This window comes from Ananas comosus, linkage group 9 (genome assembly GCF_001540865.1).
Source record: "Ananas comosus cultivar F153 linkage group 9, ASM154086v1, whole genome shotgun sequence".
Classification (NCBI taxonomy): domain Eukaryota; kingdom Viridiplantae; phylum Streptophyta; class Magnoliopsida; order Poales; family Bromeliaceae; genus Ananas; species Ananas comosus.
In genome coordinates, this window is record NC_033629.1 from 987991 (window position 1) to 1008283 (window position 20293).

The following is a 20293-nucleotide window of genomic DNA, read 5'->3' on the forward strand; positions in this document are numbered from 1 at the left end:
TCGATCTTAGGGCGTTCAAATCAACGATCCACACCATTAAATATGATCTAGGGTATATGAATGTTTTAGGAATAAAATTTTAGTTTTTTTCGATATCGTTTACTTAGTAAATAAATTATATCAAAATGGACGGTGAAAATTGAATAATCTTTAAAATTTGAGTATATGACTTTTAAATTCAAGATCAAGAATGTTAACCTCAATTTATATAGTTTAAAGTATTTTCTATCAAAATTTGAAGAAATTTAGATTCTTCTACACCGTTAAACTCCAAACTTGTCATAATAGCCATTGAAAATTGACAATTTTCAAATAGTTTGATCATAAAGTAAACTATGTCGAAAAAATATAAAATTTTATTTCTAGAAACTTAAATAATCTAGATCAGTTTTAACGGTGTGGATCATTGATTTGAACGCCCTAAGAGAAACACAATACTATAGTACCGGAGCTCGGTAACAATAGATAGTATAGTAGGTTAGCTCCTCTCTCTCTCTCTCTCTCTCTCTCTCTATAAATATATATATTATATATATAAAAATAAAAGCAAAAGAGAAGGTTAGATTTTCAGCCTTTGTAGAGCTTGTAGCATGCAGAACCCCTTTTCCATTCAAACCTGTCTCTTTCTCCCCATGCTCTTCTTTAATTAATATCACACACACAACACACACACACACACACACACACACACACACACACACACACACACAATTGAGAGAGAGAGAGAGAGAGAGAGAGAGAGAGAGAGAGAGCCATGCACACAATTGAAGCCATTTATTGGTTAAGATATGTGGAGGACCCCTCAACTTTAATTAGTCCATGTTGGAATGGGACCCCTCAACTAGATACTTTTCTATTAATATTCTCTCACTTTTTCTTTTTTTCAATTAAGTGATTTTAATCACAGTTGAATGTAGAGTTTATTAAATTATCACTGCTTTTGTCAAATTTAAATAGCTTTATTCCTGTTTTAGTAACTAAAAGTATAGAAATTAGCAACTAATAACTAATAAAGCCATTACATTTAATAAAATGTAACATAATTAATTAATCAGAACAAAATAAAAACAAGATAAAGTTGAGAGGCCGATGTCACAATGTCCCATGGGTGATGGGGGTCTCAATACAGTTTTACCTTTTTCCTCTTTTTTTTTTTTTTAAAAAAAAACCTTTTCACACAAATGAACTTTGATAGAACCACACTATGCACCACCATTCATATATTCATTTGAGGCAATGCTAGAATTAGGCTCTTAGGCTTGGCTATTTTTGTGATTTTTTTTTAAAAAAACCACTGCTAATCCTAGGACCACAAAACACCAAAAGGGGAACAAAATCTATATATATAAAAAACTATATTAATAAAAGAGTGTGGAGAACTCCCCGGGCCATTTCGCTTAGGTTCTTATTTAATTTGAATTGTTATAGTTAGTTTATTAAATTTAAATTTTATTAATATAACAAAAATTTCTAGTTATCGGCTGTTAAAATTATTAAATCTGATGAAATCAACATATCAACGACGTATTCAATTCAAGGACATAGTACCTGAGGAAGGTGTCAATTAAGAAAGGAAAAGTTGAGGGAGTTATTTCGCAATTAGCTATAGTTAAGGGTTGTCTCCATACATGTTTGCCTTGTATATTTGCACATAGGCCCTTAGATGTTGACCTCTCATCATTCCATAGAGGCCAATATAGAGTGGGAGAGGTTATATATTATTATAGGGGAAGTAGTAAAAGCACACTATACATACCAAGTCTTTGATACTATTGAGTTTTCTACCATTAGATCTACTATTTGATTATTTTCACCTGTTAGATTATACTATTAAACCAACCACCCACTCAATTTTGGGGGACCACTATAAATTTAACCGGGAATCACTATCATCCTAACCGCACATCTTTTCATCCAACGGCCGAAAACTCAATAGTACAAAAGGCTGGACACTATTGATAGTATAATAGCATAATTCTATATATATATATATATAGAGAGAGAGAGAGAGAGAGAGAGAGAGAGAGTTGAGCTAGAATACTTCAAAAAGCACTAAAGGGATGGTACTTTTGAGTTTTTAATCCTTGGATGAAGAAATGTAGGGTTATGATGATAGTGATAGATGGAATAGTGTTTGATCCAAAGGCTATTAGTAATCAAGGAGTAGATCCAAGGGCTAGAAAACTAGAAGCACCAAGTGGGTGATACTTCTAAAAATATTATAGCTTAATTTTATATATATATATATATATGTATAGCTAGTCTCCTATACTATCTATAATACTGGGGGTTCGGTACTATAGTCTTATTTTTGATCTTAGGGTGTTCAAATCAAAGATCCACACCGTTAAAACTGATCTAAGATATTTAAAGTTTTTAGAAATAAAATTTTATATTTTTTCAACATAGTTTACTTTATAATCAAACCATTTCAAAATTGTCAATTTTCAATGGCTATTATGGCGAGTTTAGAGTTTAACGGTGTAAAAGAATCTAAATTTCTTCAAATTTTGATAGAAAATACTTTAGACTATCTAAATTAAGGTTAACATTTTTTATCTTGAATTTAAAAGTCCTATATTCAAAATTTAAAAATTATTTAATTTCTACCGTTTATTTTGACATAATTTATTTACTAAGTAAACGATATCGAAAAAAATCAAAATTTTATTCCTAAGAACTTCATATACCCTATATCATATTTAACGGTATGAATCGTTAATTTGAGCACCCTAAAATCAAAAACAAGACTATAGTACCGGAGCTCCGGTACTATAGATAGTATTAGTAGCTAATTTTATATATATATTATATATATATATATTAAGTAGGCTAGAATACTTTACAAGATATCACCCAAGTGATACTTGTGTTTTTAGCCATTGGATCTACTTTTTGATTACTAATAGTCCTTGGATCAAAACACTATTCTACCTACCACCACCTACCACCACCTACCACCATCATCTCAACCTCACATCTCTCCATCCAAGGCTAAAAACACACAAGTATCACTTGGATGATACTTTTACAGTATTCTAGGCTCTACTATATATATATAAGTATATTATATATATATAAATATATAGTATATATATATATATATGCAGCTAGAGACATGCAAATATTGGGCAGGTGAGAGGCAACAAGGGAGGTAAAAGAAGCCTTTAATGAAGCACTTTAATTAATAGGGGCCTGTGTTTCAAGTTGGAAATTCATAGAAACCCTTCTCTCCTCTCTCTTCTCATCTCTTCGCTCTCTCTCTCTCTCTCTTTCTCTCTCTCTCTATGACTTTGTGAAGTGCTTCTCTCTTGTTTAGTAGCTATCCAAAACCACTTTATTACTCCCCTCTCTTTTTGGGCTGGTTTTTGAGCTCATTTGCTTTGAGTATCTAGCTTGGATTTGCTGGGATCTTGTGTTACATCCCCTCGTAAAAGACAAAGAACCAGGACTTAAATGCGTTAGATATGTATCTCACTCCTCAATCCAGTGCACAGTGGGTTGGATTTGGATTATTTACATTTGCCCTTTTTTTTCATTTCATTTTTCATTTCTCGTTTACTTTTCTTTTCCCCCCTTTTCCTCTTTGGGCTTTTCCTCTTCTTGCCTTTTTATTATGTCAGTCCATATTTGGATTGGTTATTTGGGTGTGTTAGATATACAAGTTTTTGTTTCTGGGGCACAGCAATTTTGGTTAAAAGAGGGAGAGAGGCCAAAAAGGACAATTCTCGTCTCAGATTATGCAGATCATTTTTAGCCGTTATTGTATTAAACTGAGAAAAACCCAAAAAAAAAAAAAAAAAAACAAGACAAATTGCATGCATGCAGTCCATTTTTTTTTTCTTTTTTCAACGCTTACGTGAATTTATCCTGCACCAAAAATAATGCACCATCCGATCAGTAATATGTGTGTTTACTTTTGAGTAGTACGTGCTTCTTATTTCGGCATTATTTAAATATTAAATATTTAAATTCAGCATATTTAAAACCCTTACAAAAAATAACCTTTTAACTGCTACATAATAAAATAATATTTTTAACATTTATTGATCAACGGTTAATTTTTTTTATTTTTTATAAAATAGAGTACGGAATCCTTTCTCGTTTCTTTCATATCATCTCATTTCTCATAGTTAAAATAATATAAGATAATTTACATAAAGAGATAAGAGTTCGTATATATCTGGCTTGTTAATGCCTTTTGTCTACTCGTTTTTTTTTTTTTTTTTTTTTTTCGGTTTCCTTCATGCCTTTTTTATCTCCTTTTTCCTTTTCATTAATTTAACATGACCTTTAAGATGCATAATGGGGGATCTCCATGATTTGTCTTTGTCATAGGCCACAGTGTCTGTGGCCCTTACACACACACACACACACACACACACACACACACACACATATATAATATATATATATATATACACATTAATTTACATCACTACAGTACACGACAATAGCATTTTAATACACATGCATACTACGAAGGCTGCTGTATATACCTTTTGGATAAAAAGTGGAAATTAAAACCCATACATTAAATCCATACATTCCGTTACAGAAACTATTGCTTGCACCAGAGCTAAATAAATTCATACATCTTATGCACCACACTTAATTTGATCACGCTTCGATCTAACCATCCAACTTGTGAACAAAATAATACATCTACATCGGGCATGCAATGCATCTAATGAATGTTTGGTCACTTCCAATCTTTTGGGTGGTATGGTATCTGAGCTACATTTAAACTGGGACGTCCCTTCACTTTAAGAGGTTCTGAATTCAAGTTCCACATTTACTATTAGCGTTATAATTATTTCCGGATCTCCTATTAATTAAAATTGATATATATGTAACATATACATGCATTTTCATTCTCACAAATCATGGCTTAATTTAAAATGGATGCATGGAAATTTAAGTCAGGTGGATTTGATACCTTCGAGAGATCAAATCCTCATTTAGTTTGATAATTAAGACTTTTCTTGGACCATTTTCTATCCATGAATTTTTTGAATAATATAATATTATAGAGTCAACGCTAAATCCTCTCAATTCCAAATGATCATAAATTCTAATCATACACCCCCAATTTAGCAACACGAATCAATATTGTTAGTGCACATAGTGTGATTTAACTAAATATCCACTATATATATATATATATATATATATATATATATATATATATATATATAATCAGGCACATTAAGTCTTGCTTTAATTTTATACCAATTTTGATCATACTTTTTTTTCCCAGAGAATGAAGCTTAGAAATTGTTAGCGAGACAATATACAGTATTGTTATAAGATCAGTGTGATACAATTAAACTTTAGATAAATAGACGGTAAAATTCACACTCAATTTTGGATGTGTAGATAAAATTGCTCTTTTTATTTGCATATTGCATAGGTGGTCCTAAGTTGTACAACCACAGAGAGTTTACTTGAGATTATATGTCATAGTTATAGCACGTGTGGACACGTGTGGATGAGAACAATATTTTACTTACAATGATTACGCACTAATCATTTGCCTACTAATTATTCACGTGCAACACGAGGTCCCCCACACTAATATATAGGCTTCTACATAATTCACAAAAAAAAATAGAGGAAAAAAGTTTAAATAGTTCATAAATCTTACTCGAATTTTGTGTAATTCTATATTTATTACTATTTATGGTAAAAACTTACCATAACTCGAGGTGGGTTTGGGGCTTAATTAATTTCACGGGAGATCATTAATTTCTTTTTAAATACTTTATTTTTATATTAGGAGGCAAATGGAGTAATGGACCTAAACCAAACTAGAACTTGACCCAAATGAAATGCCCTATTAGGTAAAAGCTAATGGAACTGGGTTAATGGGGACACAATCCGGTTGTTGCATAAAAAATCATCAAGCTACTTCAAAAAGCACTAAAGTCCCTTCAATAATTTTCTATATAGGTAGCAAAATAAAAGCTTGTAATTAATTTTGCGTTTAAAATATTAAGATACCAGGCTTATTTCAACTTTCTATCTTGAAGAAAAAAGATTTAAATTATTTATGTGCCAACTGCTACCTACTACTTTTTTAGGTAAATATTTTATTTTTTTAAAAAAATCAAGCTAAGAAAATTACTTAAAGATCTTAACCAAAAGATAATGAATAGTATATTCTGTGGATGGTATTTCATTACTTTATTTCCTGTAATAATGTTCTTAAAACTTTGCTTTATGTGCTTATTTTTTTTTCCTCCTCATGTTTAAGCATGCATTATTAATGTGTCTTGGAATTTTTGGGCTCACAAGAAGGGAATTAAAGCTTTGAACAGGAACATCTCTGTTTGCACTGCTGGAGCCAACAAGTTTCTTTTTTTCCAACAGAAGCAACTCTATTAATGGCTCCTATAAATCTATGTTTACTATAAATAGTAAAGAGTACAAATGGGGCAAGGCAAGCCATTAACATTTTGTCCTAGCATTAGTTGATTCAGAGAAACTCTGTATACCAAATTCCACCATTTCATTATGTATATTGTATATATATTTAAATCCCATATATTTTGTTTTTCTTTTGACCTGTAGTAGCTACATACATCCTTTTATATATAATAAACATAGGTGAAAATATTTTCGATCTTTTGTATAATATGGTATCAGAATCAGTCCTAATTAAACACGCTCAGTTTTGATGGCATAAACGATTCTCAAATATTTCCGACAAGGTCGATCTTTTGTCTAACACTTGATATAATGTATTCAAATTTTTTACCCAAAGGGTTTGGCAATCTTTTTCTCTGGGCAGATGCATGAATGCATCATCATCAATTGATGCCATCTGTTGTATTGTTTACTGTTTGTGCAGCCCTCAAATGCTTTTATGATATATCCCTGCTTTGTTTCACTTGGCTCTTCCCTGTTTCTGTTACTCACCATTTTGCCTTGTTTTGGATAGAGGAGGGATCCATGCCATATGCCTTAGAGGACAAATTGATGGTGAAGGGTGAAACCAAAGGGCCTTAAAGCCAATCTGAGCACCTCTGCATCAATGAAAGGGACCTGTGAAAGGGAAAAGAATAGGATGGGTCTGAGGAGAATGTATGATGTAGAATTGCTAAGGACTAAGGAGGCACAGTTCCAAACAGAAGTTGTTGGGTATCTCCATCATTGCAATAATCAGTGTGGTAGGAGATTGCAAGGGGGTTGGGGTTTTCTCTCTTGGTTGTTTCTTTTGGTGTGAGCTCACTTGTTCCCCAAATTCATGTCACAAGGAATATCTGTCTTGTTAATAGCATGCACCATGGTATAACAAGGGCAAAGAGAGTTCTATTTTGTTAATCATAATCAGCAGCAATTTGAAAATTTTAGTCCCCAATCCATGTGAAATTACTATTTTTAAACCTTGAAAGGCCATATGTGTATGATGGTTGTTTTAGCACAACCCTCTACTTGGCTCCTGTTATTGTCTTTTATTAGGGCTTTCACTCCCTTTGTCTATTTGAGAAAGAAAGCAATAATTGTAGTTATACTACTATTTTGAGGATGATCCAAAGCAAATCATTGGGCTATTTTCTTCATATATATATATATATATACACACACACACACTAGTTATGTTCCAATTTTGCCATGTTTTTAAACCAGCTTCTTTACAAGAGAAGCAGACTCAGATAAAAATAATACGTGGAGTTTTTTGTTGTACCAAATGAATAGAACTTTTGTCTTTAGTTGTAGATACCAAGCCATTTGGCCGTTAGAAAATAAATATAAATATATTACTAATGCTTTTCCGAACAACTCTATTAGATTTATAATAGAGTGAAAGAGGGTCATATACTCATGTGTTTACACAAGAAGAAGATGATAACATTGTGTACTGCTGCTCCCAATTAGGAGCAGCTTTTCCTATCCCCTTTGGCCCTTACCACATCATTCATGGAATATAAGGAGCACAGCCCATTGACCCACACCCCCCCTCTTTTGTCTGAAGCTGTTGACCACATTCAAATATCCTTTTAACCCATGCGTGAACTACTTTGCCACTTAGCCATGTGAGCATATATTTAGCCACTTGATCTATGCACACATCTCTTATGTGTCCACGGCTTTATTATTAAACCAAAAAAAAATCATTATCGTCGTGAATAATTACTACCGTAAGAGAATGCAAAACAACTATTTATCTTTTATAGCTGAAGCCGTTAGAAAAACGGTATTTCTAAATACTAATATTCAATACTTCTTGCGTCTTAACTTGAAATTTTTTCAATAGACTTGAATCAAACGCGAGGAATACAAATAAAAAAAGCAAGCTAGAAAGTTCGATGAAACTTGAACTCAGAACTTTCTACTCTGATGCTATAATAAAGAATGCGAAACAACGATTTGTTTCGCTTTGGAATTTATATTCGACAGATAGGATCTTCTTTTCTCACCTCTATTCTCACTAAAGTATTTAATTTTCAGAGTCATTGTTTAAGTTGAAGGGCTGTTGAGATGTAGGGGCCTTGTGGCATAAATCACACACAAGTGAAAGGATTCAAATAGATCCTTCAGTTGCAGTATAGGCTTAGCTTGTACACAGCTACAACTGTTCTGAAGTGACTTGTACAGCCTCCTTCCTTCCCTGTCAATCCATCTGATGGACATGAGACTTAAATTTCAAACAAAAAAGAAAGAAAAAAAAGAATAGAAAGAAGCAATCTTGTTATGGCCACATATCATACTTGCTTCATTCATGAATAAAGGAAAGGAAACTTCCTTATTTATTATTATCTTGGGACACTTCCAAGTCCCTCTCTAATTGTGTGTTTGTGTGGGGTTTTAAGGGGGGATTAACAAAAAGGCAAAGGGGGGGTGTTGAATGAAAAGGAAAAGAGGTGGGCTTTCTCAGAACACAGATCCCTATGGGATGCAGGAGGGGTAGTAGAATTTACCCAGCATTTCTTTGGGGGAACTCATTCCTTTTGCTTAGTTTAAAGGCACCACTACTCCTCCTCCTCCTCCTCCTCCTCCTACTACTACTACTAGTAGAACTATACCACTTGTTATTCTCCTCCTCTATTAATAAGTGCTTTTTGGCTTTGCTGTGCTTTGCTCCTACCCACACTCCACAGAGGAGTTTGCAACATTGCATTAATAAAAAAACCTTGGGGGGAGGAGGAGGAGGAGGCCATTTGGTGTTTGAACACAAAAACCCAAGTCTCAAAAACAATGGAGTGGGCATCATTAGAGTGTGTACTCTCCAATGATTGAGTTGCCTCCTCCTTGCATTGGGCCTTGTTAAAAATCCCCCTCCCTCTTATTTGTAGTAGTAGTAGTAGTGGAGGATTAAGATGAAGTCCATGAGCAATAATAACACTAACAACAACAACAACAACAACAACAACAACAGCAACAACAGCAGCAGCAGCAACAACAACTGGTTGGGTTTCTCTCTCTCTCCTCACATGACCATGGAGGTATCTGGGGGCTCAGCCCACCACCACCAACAACAACCCAGCAATGATCAGGGCCATCATCACCACCACCATCCCCAGCACATAACTGCCTCTGCCTCTGCTTCTGCTTCTGCTGTTTCTGGTGTCTTCTTCCCTCCTACCCACTTCTGTTATGGTGTGGGAGACAATGGGGGTTACTATTCCCAGCTATCCTCCATGCCCTTGAAATCAGATGGGTCTCTTTGCATCATGGAAGCACTTAGCAGATCAGAACAAGGTTTCTTCTTCTTCTTTTTTTTTTTTTTTTTTTTTTTTGCTCTATTTAGCTTCTCCTCACTGCTTCTCCAGTAAGCCCCTTCTTTTTTCTGTTTCCTCTTTTATTAGTAGGAATGGTTCCATCCCCATCTCCAAAATTAGAAGATTTCTTAGGGAGTGGTCCAAACATGGGGACCCATCATGATCACTATGGAAACAACAACCACAACCACAACAACAACAACAACAACAACAGCAGCAGCAGCAATGATAGGGGATCAACAATGGCTTTAAGCTTGGATAGCATGTACTACCACCAAAACCCAGTTCATGATACCACCCAAACCCACCCTCTACACCTCCAACAACACCCATTTTTCCAACCACTGCAAGAAGGTGTGTGCTCTGTTCTGGGAGGCCATGACATGTATCATGCATCACTGGTGGAGGACCCAATGGTTGGCGATAGCAACTGGGTTCCAAGGAGCTACAATGGTGGGAGTAGTGGCATAAATGATGAAGGGAGCATGACAACTGGTGCTCTTGGTGCAGTGGCCTATGGGGAGTTGCACCCCTTGAGCTTATCCATGAGCTCTGGTTCACAATCTAGCTGTGTAACAGCTCCTCTGCATGTAACTCCACCTACACCAACTGATTACATGAACTTAGATGCAAGTAAGAGGAGAGGGGGTGGGAAAGGGGGACAAAAACAACCAGTGCATAGGAAATCTATTGATACATTTGGACAGAGAACTTCTCAGTATAGAGGTGTTACAAGGTTAGTATAGCATCTTCATCTTGTAGTTCTATACTTAAAAATAGTTTCTCTTTTGTGGAATTGGGCTTTCTTTCTTTCTTTCTTTCTTTATTTATTTATTTGTTCCCATAGGCATAGGTGGACTGGGAGATATGAAGCCCATTTATGGGACAATAGCTGCAAGAAGGAAGGTCAAACAAGAAAGGGAAGGCAAGGTTTGTAGCATATGTAACATTCACATCACCACCAACTAAGATATTATTTATGAAGCTCTTTTTCTATCAAGTGTAATGCTTCTTTATGTAGTGCTTTGTGCTTTGTGCTTATTACTAATTTGCCATGTTTTTGCATGGGGGTTCTGTGGATGAAACATGTGTTCTGTTGCAGTTTATCTGGGTAAGAGTCTTTTCTCCCTCCCTTTTTACTTCATGTTTTACTTACCTATGGTTAATGTAAAAGATATGTAACAAAATTTATAGATATTTATGAAATGTTCACAAAAATGTGGTTTAGGGGGTTATGACATGGAAGAGAAAGCCGCGAGAGCTTACGACTTGGCCGCGCTTAAATACTGGGGACCGTCGACGCACATTAACTTCCCGGTAAGTTTTGATTCATTGGTTCTGTCAGTGAATCTCTACTCCTGTCTCTTGGGGTTTGTAACTAATTTTTGAAGTGGTTTGAGTTGTTTTTAGTTGGAGGATTATCAGGAGGAATTGGAGGAGATGAAGAACATGACCAGGCAAGAATATGTAGCTCACTTGAGAAGGTAATACTCTACACATCTTTTCTTTTTCCCCCCACATTATCTATAGACCTATTTAGATTCATCTAACCTAAACTACATATATGTCTCCTGGCAGAAAAAGTAGTGGTTTTTCGCGAGGCGCTTCGATTTACAGAGGAGTAACAAGGTTATAATTTGTTGTCAAATTTCAGCGGAAAGTTGTACCCTATCCTCTTTTTAATAGATTTAAGATATAGTGAATTCCTTGCTTCTACTTGTTTTTAGGCATCACCAACATGGTAGGTGGCAAGCGCGGATCGGAAGGGTATCCGGGAACAAGGATCTTTATCTCGGAACATTTAGTAAGTCTCATGAGTTTGGTACCTCTTCTCTTTTTTTCCTTTTTGCATGCCTCTATCTATCATCAAAATTCTCAAAGTTGGGAGTAAGTAGATGTCCAATCACAGAGGTTTAAACCTTGGACAAATAGTTCCTCATGCTCTATCAAAGAATGTTACTCCCCTGCCAATTCATGCTTTTGATACTAGGACTTTATCCTAAAGAGCCCTCACAAACTTATGCTTTTTCCTAAGGCTGAATCCAACAGTGGTTCAAAGCACTTGTTTGACTATTTCACAGTCCTTCATGGTCAAAGCTGAAAAGAAAAGCACTCCATGTTTAAAGCCTCAGCTTCTTATCATGCCTCATGATTTGAGTTAATCAAGTGAATTGCGCAACAGGCACACAGGAGGAAGCAGCTGAAGCGTACGACATAGCGGCGATCAAATTCCGCGGGACTAACGCGGTAACCAACTTTGACATATCGAGGTACGACGTCGAGAAGATAATGGCGAGTAGCACTCTCCTATCGGGCGAGAGCGCGCGGAGGAACAAAAGCATTGAGGCTCAGAAGTGCGGCAAAGATAATCATCTTCCCTTACTTGATGATAACAGTAGTAGCGGTTCGGAGTGGAAGATGACTGTGTTTCAGGGAAACAACCAAACCCCTACGCCGCGCTCCGAGGAACATACTAATCAGGAAAGTCTAGAAGCTTCCGGAGAGTTCCGGAACGAGACCTTTTCGGTGCTCCAAGGGTTGGTTGGTATTGATGCAATGAGCTCAGCAGCGCAAGTTGGTGACAATGCGGAGAGCAGGGCTAATCCGCATTTGGTGAATGAGTCACCGCCGATGGCGAGTATTGGCTTGGGCAATTCGCGGGAGGAGAGCCCGGATCGGGGCGGTCTCGCGATGTTCTTCGCGAAGCCGACGGCCAAGATCATGAGCCCCACTCCATTGAGCTCATGGATGCCTTCAACTCAGATAAGGCCTAGTAGTGTTGCCATGGCCCAGATGCCACTTTTCGCCGCATGGACTGATGCTTAGATGTTCGAAAAAGCGGAGGGGGTGGGTGAAAAATTAGGACTTGGGGGGTGTTGCTTAGGTGTTTGGAGTTTAGATTTAGTAAGTATGGGATCCAAATTAAGGTGGAGATTGCCTCTATCCTTTTCCACTATGTCAAAGTAGTTGTTCTTTGTTTTCAGCTGTTCTTTTTTTTTTTCTTTTTTTTTTCCTTTTTTGGGTGCTTTGGGGGGCTACTGACTAGTGTTGGGGCCTTGTGGGGAAGGGATTTTGTAATGCGGAGGCCATGATTCCACTGCCTTAATTGGGTGGCTTATTTCATCTTTAAATTAAGCGTTTAGTCTCCTCCTGTTTTTCTCTTCCATGGGCTCAGTTCCACTCTGAAACAATTTGGATGAATCCAAGACACATCTAATGTAGAAAAAAAAAAAAAAAAACTCAATCCATGCAAGGGATGAATAAAATCTCTTGCTCACTTAATCAGAATCAGAAACCAAATTATTATAACTTCGATTAGACAAACTGTTTGACCAATCTTCTTCTGCTGCTGCTGCTTCTGCTGCTGCAGCACAGCAGCAGCTGCATCTGCATCTGCTGCACACACAATTGAAGGACTGTGTTGCCGGGTCACAATCTCGAGTCACTTCGTCCCGTCTCCGTATAGCAAAAAAATATTTAACGCGTACCACCGTAGCAGCAGCAGATCTATCTGGCGGAGTATCTAGGACCTCCCATTGTATGTATATCATCTTAAAAAAATGTTAATAATCATGTCCAAATCATTTCAAATGTTGTTAAAATACAAATTCATAGAGTCAGACCCCATTTTGGTATATTTGCAGCTTTTTTTTAAAAAAAAAAATTATATAAGATAGTGTAGCAGAGATTAATAGATTACTAGGAAAAAAGCAAAATTTGAAGGTAATTTTTGTTTTTTGCTTGCAAAATTGCTCCAATGATACTGAGAATGATGTCCTAGATTCTGATTTTGCGGCTTCTATTTCTCATATTTTAGAGATGCAGTGTAGGAGATTTACTTATACACCGGGTGCAGGTGCAGGAAACAGGTTCTCCTCTTCCCCTCTCGTGGACCGAACCGAATCTATGTATACGGATGTGTAAATCTGAAATTCGGGCGCGAACGCAGCGCCGTGCCGCCACGTCAGCAGATGCCGACGGCCGAATTTTGACCCGTGACAGCTGGCAGAATCTAGCCGAAGGATCTTGTCGGGCCTGATCCCTCCCGCCACGTACACAGCTCGAAATTCCACTTTTGCCCCCGTCGTTCGCCACAAATTACCGTCCTTGCCATTCACGGCTCACGGGTTGCGAACTTGCGAAAGCCGCGGAAGTGGAGGAACCGCTGCGCGATACGAAATTCGCTCTCTCGACCTGGTCCACCACGTCAGCCGTGGACCGGACAAGTGTAATATTTCTTAATTAATTTTTAATTAACTGTGGGCTTTTGTAGCCCACTTAATATACACACAAGTGGGTTAAGGCTCAAGTGGGCTTACGTTATGAAAAGGGCCCAAATTCTTTATAAGTGTTCATTTCAAAGCCCATGTTGAGACACCATTACATACAAGTTATCTACTTTTGTTCATCTTGTTTAGCAAGTGTTATCATTTTATATTATCACCTTATTTAGATGAGGATGTTGATTTCTTCAAGAAATGTGAATCAATTGATAGTTGGATGTTTTTTTTGGCGGGGGAAGGAACTTGTATTTAATTTTAATTCTTAAAAAACCGACCGTCCCTAGAGCAAGTGGCAAAGAACTTAGTGGTTGGTACCAGAGACCCAAGTTCAAATCCTAGTTGATTCATATTTCTAGCTAAGTTTATTTCTAAATGAAATAAACGAAGCGGATAGCATGCTACGTATCTCTCAAAAAAAAAAAAAAAAAATCTTAAAAAGTTGAGATTTCTCAACCTGCTACACATAAAAAGAAGTATTTAATTACTTAATAAGATGGTGGCGAAAGGGTAAAATTGAGCATATGTTTTCTCCATATTCATTGAGTAACATATGCAACTAGACCAACTATAACCCAACTTCATTTTTTGCAAGTGTTGCCTGTATCAAACGCTAATGATCTTTTTATAAAAATTTTCCAGCAACTTTTCAGTGGAGGACGAGTGAGTTTTTACATTTTAGTTATCAAATCTCCGACCAGTAAGTTGAGAAGTCAGGCTGAATAAGCTGTTCATGAGAATCTCTTTGTAACAATCTGCAGTTATTCCATTTCATGATATGAAAAGACGAAAAGTACGTAAAACCTCTAACATCCTTATCACAGGTTCTCTGCGGAAAAAAAAGTATTATTAACTTCATCTGAGCACACACCTCATTTGAATGAGACATCACAGCTGGAAACTAGGGTGAATGATCCACAATCACCTGATTGGAAAAAGAAGATGAGTGATCTCTCCTTTATGTAATCTAAACTGTAACATGCAATGATCCAGGAAACATCCTATTAAGCAATGGACTGTCCCCCAGTAAGTTACAGCTCATCTCAGGAAAACAAATTGAGGACAAAAGATGGAAAAAGAGTGCAATTATTTGGTATGGTCACCAATAATGCATTGTAGCCAGATGCTTGTTTAAGTGATAATTACTTGTACTAAAACATGAGAACACACAGCTGGGGACAAATTTGATTTGACTAATAAAGAGAGATTCCCAAATGGCACTATTTGTCCTTTGTTTTATTCTCTGTAACACCCATAGATTTTCTATTTTGTAGGAAATAAAAAAGAAGCCATGTTGAGAATCTTCCTTTGTTCCAGGTTATATCCTGGGATGGTTGAGAATAGAAGAAATTGAATAAGGCATTTCCATTGGTACATATAGAATTCATATTTAGAAAAAACTAAATGCAGCAAATCAAGTTCTCTATAACTGTGAAGTTCAAGGATTCTGATAGTTTGAGACATTGTGAGATCCTTTGTAAATTTTCAAATTCCCACATGCAATTGTAGCTACCAAAGACCAGTAAAATTGTATTGAAGTGTTCAAGTAAAAGAACCATCTGAGAATACAAAATTTTCTTACAAAAGAATGAGAGATCTTAAAGAATTGAAGCACCTAACAGGCTTTAGAGAGCTGAGTTATCTACACCTCCAAAGAAGAGGAACACTCCTTTTTAATTTAATTAAATAAAGAGCCCCATAGGACGGATAAAATGCAATGGAAATGGAGCATCAAATTAGGCCGCCTTTTCCTAGAGAAAGAGTATTCCTTCATGAACTCCTCCAACCCTTTGTCACTCAACCTGCTCGCCGATCAAATCGAGGCCGACCAACAAGAACGAGATCCCTTGAAACAGTAAGAAGTAAAAGTGAATCCCTTGTGCGGAGAGAAGGCTCCGAGCAGCGGCGGTTAGTAGGAGAAATGCGAGCGCCAACTCCTTCCTGTAAATCCTGTTGTGCTTCTTCTTCTTACTGGCCTTGTTGGGAAGGGACTGCTCCTTAGCTATCGAGTCTAAATTAGGGGCCGACCCGCCTCTCTGTTGAACAGCAGGGGTGGCCTCTTTGTGGACCAAGGAAATTAGGTCGCCCTCGGATGAACGACCAGATTTCTTGGTCACAACCCATTCATAGGCGCTACCGAGCTGGAAGAGGCCAGAGATCATGGCATTGAACTTGGTGACGGACATGGTGTTCTCGAAGAGAAGGTAGGGGACGATGAATGGGAAGGAGCGGGGCGCCGGGAGGATGTTGAGGAAGGACATGGTGGCGGGGACATAGCAGACGACCCAGGCAGGGAGCTCGGCCTCGGGAACGAACATGGTCATGGGGAGGATGATGCAGAAGAGCGTGAAGGAGTAGAAGGGTAGGATGAGTTTGCGAAGGAGGAAGAAGAGGAATATTAGGTTGGCCTTCTTCCAGAATTCGATCTGCAACGTAGTTTCACAGATATTAGAATGAATGAAGTCCATTTCTGTAGCTCTAAAATTTCTCAAAATGGCAATTATGAAAAATAATTGCGATGAAAATGAATCATTGCTAAGCAAGTCAATTTCCACTACTACTTTGGAGGATTTTTTTTTTTTTTTTTTTTTCAGATCATTTAAGTCAGCTTCATGCTAGCTTCTAGAATACTATGCTATGTTGATGCATACCGCTATTTGTTTAGACATCAAAATTTTAGTGTATTGAACACAAACCAATGTGTATATACATTGGGAATCTGCATTTCATCAAAAGCAAGGTAAAACATTCATTCTTAATGCTATATCAAACAAGTTCTGTAACGTATCAAACTTTCATGCGATTCATTCCACGCCGATGTTTTCTGTTATCTAAATGAGCTGCAAAGAAAGCTGTAATATAAATTAGACATGCTATGTTGTGCACAAGGGAGTGCCGTTCTTTCTCGTTTTAAGTTATCGCCAATGGTGAGTATAATCTAAGACACCAACATGAATAGGATAGAATTCTGGAGCATACCTTGGATCTGATAATGTCAGGCAAGCAGAGCCTGAACAACTGCATTGGACCCGAATGCCACCGATGCTGCTGCTTCCTGTACGCCTCGTACGACTCCGGCAATTCACATTGGCACTGCAAATTTTTTGCAAAATTCTCAAATCAATTCCTAGAACTCACGTAATCAAGCGAAATAAACAATCGCAACAAAGAGGTCTCTCCTAGCACCTCTACATCGTTTAGAAAGACGAACTTCCACCCCTTAAGATGCGCTCGCACCGCAATGTCCATGTCCTCCACCGTCGTCCTCTCCATCCACCCTCCCGAATCCTCTAACGCCTTAATCCTCCACACTCCCGCCGTTCCGTTAAACCCAAAGAAGTTAATGAACACCCCATTCACCTGCTGCTCCACTTCAAAGTGGAAGCAAAGGTTTATATTTTGAAGCCGCGTTAAGAGGTTCTCGTCCTTGTTCACAAACGACCACCTCGCCTGCACCAACCCCACCTCTTCATTGTCCTGCAGAGCCCTAATAGCCATTAGAAAACGTCGAAGATATAATATGATTGTTTCACACGGTATCCAGTATCGGAGCTGGTTTCGCGTAAACCTTGAAGTGGGGAATGGTGCGCTTGAGGAAGTCGGGGGCGGGCTGGAAGTCGGCATCGAAGATGGCGACGAATTCGTAGTCCTCGACGTAGCCGCAGCTCATCGCCGACTTGAGGTTCCCGGCCTTGTAGCCCTCGCGGATCACGCGGTGGCGGTACACGATCTGCGCCCCGCTCTGCTGCCACTTCTCCACTTCCTCCTTGATCAGGGCCTGCGTCTCCGGATCGTCGGAATCGTCCAAAACCTGCACCAAGAAGTTCGACCGCGGCCAATCGAGGTTGCACACCGCGGCGATGGACTGCTGGTAAACCTGCGCCACAATGCAGATTCAGTAGTGAATTGAAATTGAGGGGAGTGGTAAGTAATAGCCAATTGATTCAAAATGTGATTTTTTTTATTACCTCTCGCTCGTTGCACATGGGGATTTGGACGAGGACCATGGGGAAGTGGGCGGAACCAGCGCCGGATTCGAGGTCTTGGGGGAGGAGGGGTTGCTTCGGCACCGGCTTAATCTTCTTGAAGTGGATCCAGAAGCAGCCGACGCAGAGGATGAGGCGATCGAGGCTCTGGACGAGGAAGAGGACGACGCAGGCGTCGGCGAGGAATTGGAGGGGCGGGGCGAGGTACGCGGCGCGGAAGCTGACCCAGCGGGAGTAGATCGAGTCGAAGAGGCCGTGGAGGTCGGGGGCGGCGAGGTGCCAACCCTCGAAGTAGGCGGCGACCTCCACGAGGAGGAGGAGGAGGGAGAGGACGAGGAAGGCGCGGATGAAGGAGTAGAAGCGGGAGCGGAGCACGGGGCTCTCCTCGGGCGCGGCGGAGCCCGCGTCGGAGTCGGTGCGCCCCGCGGCGACGCGGCGGCGCACGGCGGAGGCGAGGCCCGTGAGGCACCCCGCCGCGCGGTGCGCCTTCAGGAGGAGCACCCACGTTATCTGCTTCGCGTTCTTCCCCCTCCCACCCTTCCTCGCCGCCGCNCGCGGCGGACGCGAGCCCCGTGAGGCACCCCGCCGCGCGGTGCGCCTTCAGGAGGAGCACCCACGTTATCTGCTTCGCGTTCTTCCCCCTCCCACCCTTCCTCGCCGCCGCCGCCGCCGCCGCCGCCGCGGCGCCCCCACCCCCGCCGCCGCCGCCTCCGCCGCCGCCGCCGTAGTCGTCGTCGTCGTCGTCGTCCGGGGACGAGATCTCGGCGATGGACCAGTTGGGGTTCTCCATCTTCACCACCACCGGCGTCCCGCGGTGGGCGGCCTCCTTGCTGCCCCACCACCCGAACGACGGCGCCATTACCCACACCACCCACCCACCAGCCCAAATCTCCTCCTCAAAAGCGGCGCCTTTCCTATGTTCGACGAAATGCCCCAACCAAAACCAACCTCCAACCTCGTCAAATCCCAACCATTCACACCTCCGGAAACGAGCTTCCCTTCCTCCTCAATACGAGAACAGCTCAACACGTCCCGCAACCTATATATAAATTTTTTTTTTTAACCTGTTAGAAAAGCTCCGAACTTTCTTTACTACAGCCCCCCATGATTGCCGGGTAGAATCGCGAAGGATAGGAAAAAAAAAAAAAAAGAGATTAATTTAAGCGGATCTGGGTATTAAACAAAAGAGGGAAAGTGGAAACCCTGTGTGCCTTCTTTTTCTTCTTCTTCTTCACCACTTCCTTGGATTAATCTCATCTTTTACCTCTCCTTTTCCTTTTTAACTCTCTCCAAGGTCACAAAAACAAAAAAAAAAAAAAGCAAAAAAAGAAAGAAATTTGTATTTATTTTTTTGACGAGCTAAAGAGAAAAGGGCGAGGAGGGAGACGACGATCGCTTTCGACCGTACGCGCATAATTACAGGGATGTGGATTTAACCGAGAGGGGCGAGGAGTGATGTACGGACACTGTCGCATGCGGGCGCGTACGATCCGACCGTTCGTTTCCTCGCTGATCGACGCGGCGTCCGCATGCGACCGCGTTCGTATATCGCCCTCGCCCGACACAGTTCTGCTTTTGCCACGTCAGCGCCCGCGGGTTCGGGGTCGTAAAATTTTGGGCCGTTCTACGGTTGCCTTTTTCTTATTGGCGTTTAAGACCGAGTCGTTCCATTGAGAAAGATATTAGCTTACACCAGGTGTACCAAAAATATGTTATAAACTGTATCTTAAATACTATTAATTATAAAAATCTAAAAAAATAAAATATAATTTCTAAAATGCATTTTATAACTCTTATTAAAAAATTTAAATGTCAAAAATTACGAAATACAGGGCATAAATTTCGTACACCACTGAGGTTTGAAGAGTTCACTGAAATGGACGGCCGTGATTGCTTCAGGTAATTGCGAGATGCATTGAGAGGATCTAAGGCCCGATCACAGCCGTTGGAGTTTTACGTTGGGAACAAAAAGTACATGTGGTCCACCGTGGAGCCCGGTCCCTTCGGTCCTCTAGAACGAGGCATAATTCCAATTTTCAAAATGACTATTTTACCCTCAGATGATTCGAAGGAGCTCGGAAACGCCAGCTCTTTGTCCGGGGGTGTAACTGTAATTATGATCCGCACAAGGACCTTTTTTTTGTTTTTTTGAATTTTAAAAATGCTACGAGTGTACAAGGCTCACCTGTGCGTCACGTGCGGTGCACGTGACGAGCATTCAAGATGTACGGGCGCAGGCATAAAAGCTCACGTGACACCGACGTGGAAACCCCACGCGTGGGGCCCACGAGTAAGAAGTCAA

General features: G+C 39.6%; 2 protein-coding genes across 4 annotated transcripts; one reads left to right on the forward strand and one right to left on the reverse strand.

Annotated features, from left to right (window-relative positions):
* On the forward strand, nt 9556-12886 carry LOC109715055 (AP2-like ethylene-responsive transcription factor ANT). Of its 2 annotated transcripts, none has more exons than XM_020239841.1 (9): nt 9556-9705; nt 9813-10461; nt 10573-10655; nt 10828-10836; nt 10954-11042; nt 11136-11209; nt 11304-11354; nt 11453-11529; nt 11908-12886. In XM_020239841.1, the coding sequence occupies exons 1-9, from the start codon at nt 9645-9647 to the stop codon at nt 12549-12551; spliced, it is 1737 nt and encodes a 578-aa protein (XP_020095430.1). In that variant the 5' UTR covers nt 9556-9644; the 3' UTR covers nt 12552-12886. The 2 variants fall into 2 exon arrangements, with proteins under 2 accessions (XP_020095430.1, XP_020095431.1); XM_020239842.1 differs by having other exon boundaries at nt 9816-10461.
* On the reverse strand, nt 15511-19384 carry LOC109715537 (probable xyloglucan glycosyltransferase 9). 2 transcript variants are annotated; one of them, XM_020240594.1, is made up of 6 exons: nt 18546-19384; nt 17974-18454; nt 17574-17882; nt 17192-17482; nt 16985-17098; nt 15511-16431 (listed from the first exon to the last, which is right to left on the reverse strand). In XM_020240594.1, the coding sequence occupies exons 1-6, from the start codon at nt 18848-18850 to the stop codon at nt 15799-15801; spliced, it is 2133 nt and encodes a 710-aa protein (XP_020096183.1). In that variant the 5' UTR covers nt 18851-19384; the 3' UTR covers nt 15511-15798. The 2 variants fall into 2 exon arrangements, with proteins under 2 accessions (XP_020096183.1, XP_020096184.1); XM_020240595.1 differs by having other exon boundaries at nt 17974-18557; nt 18754-19383.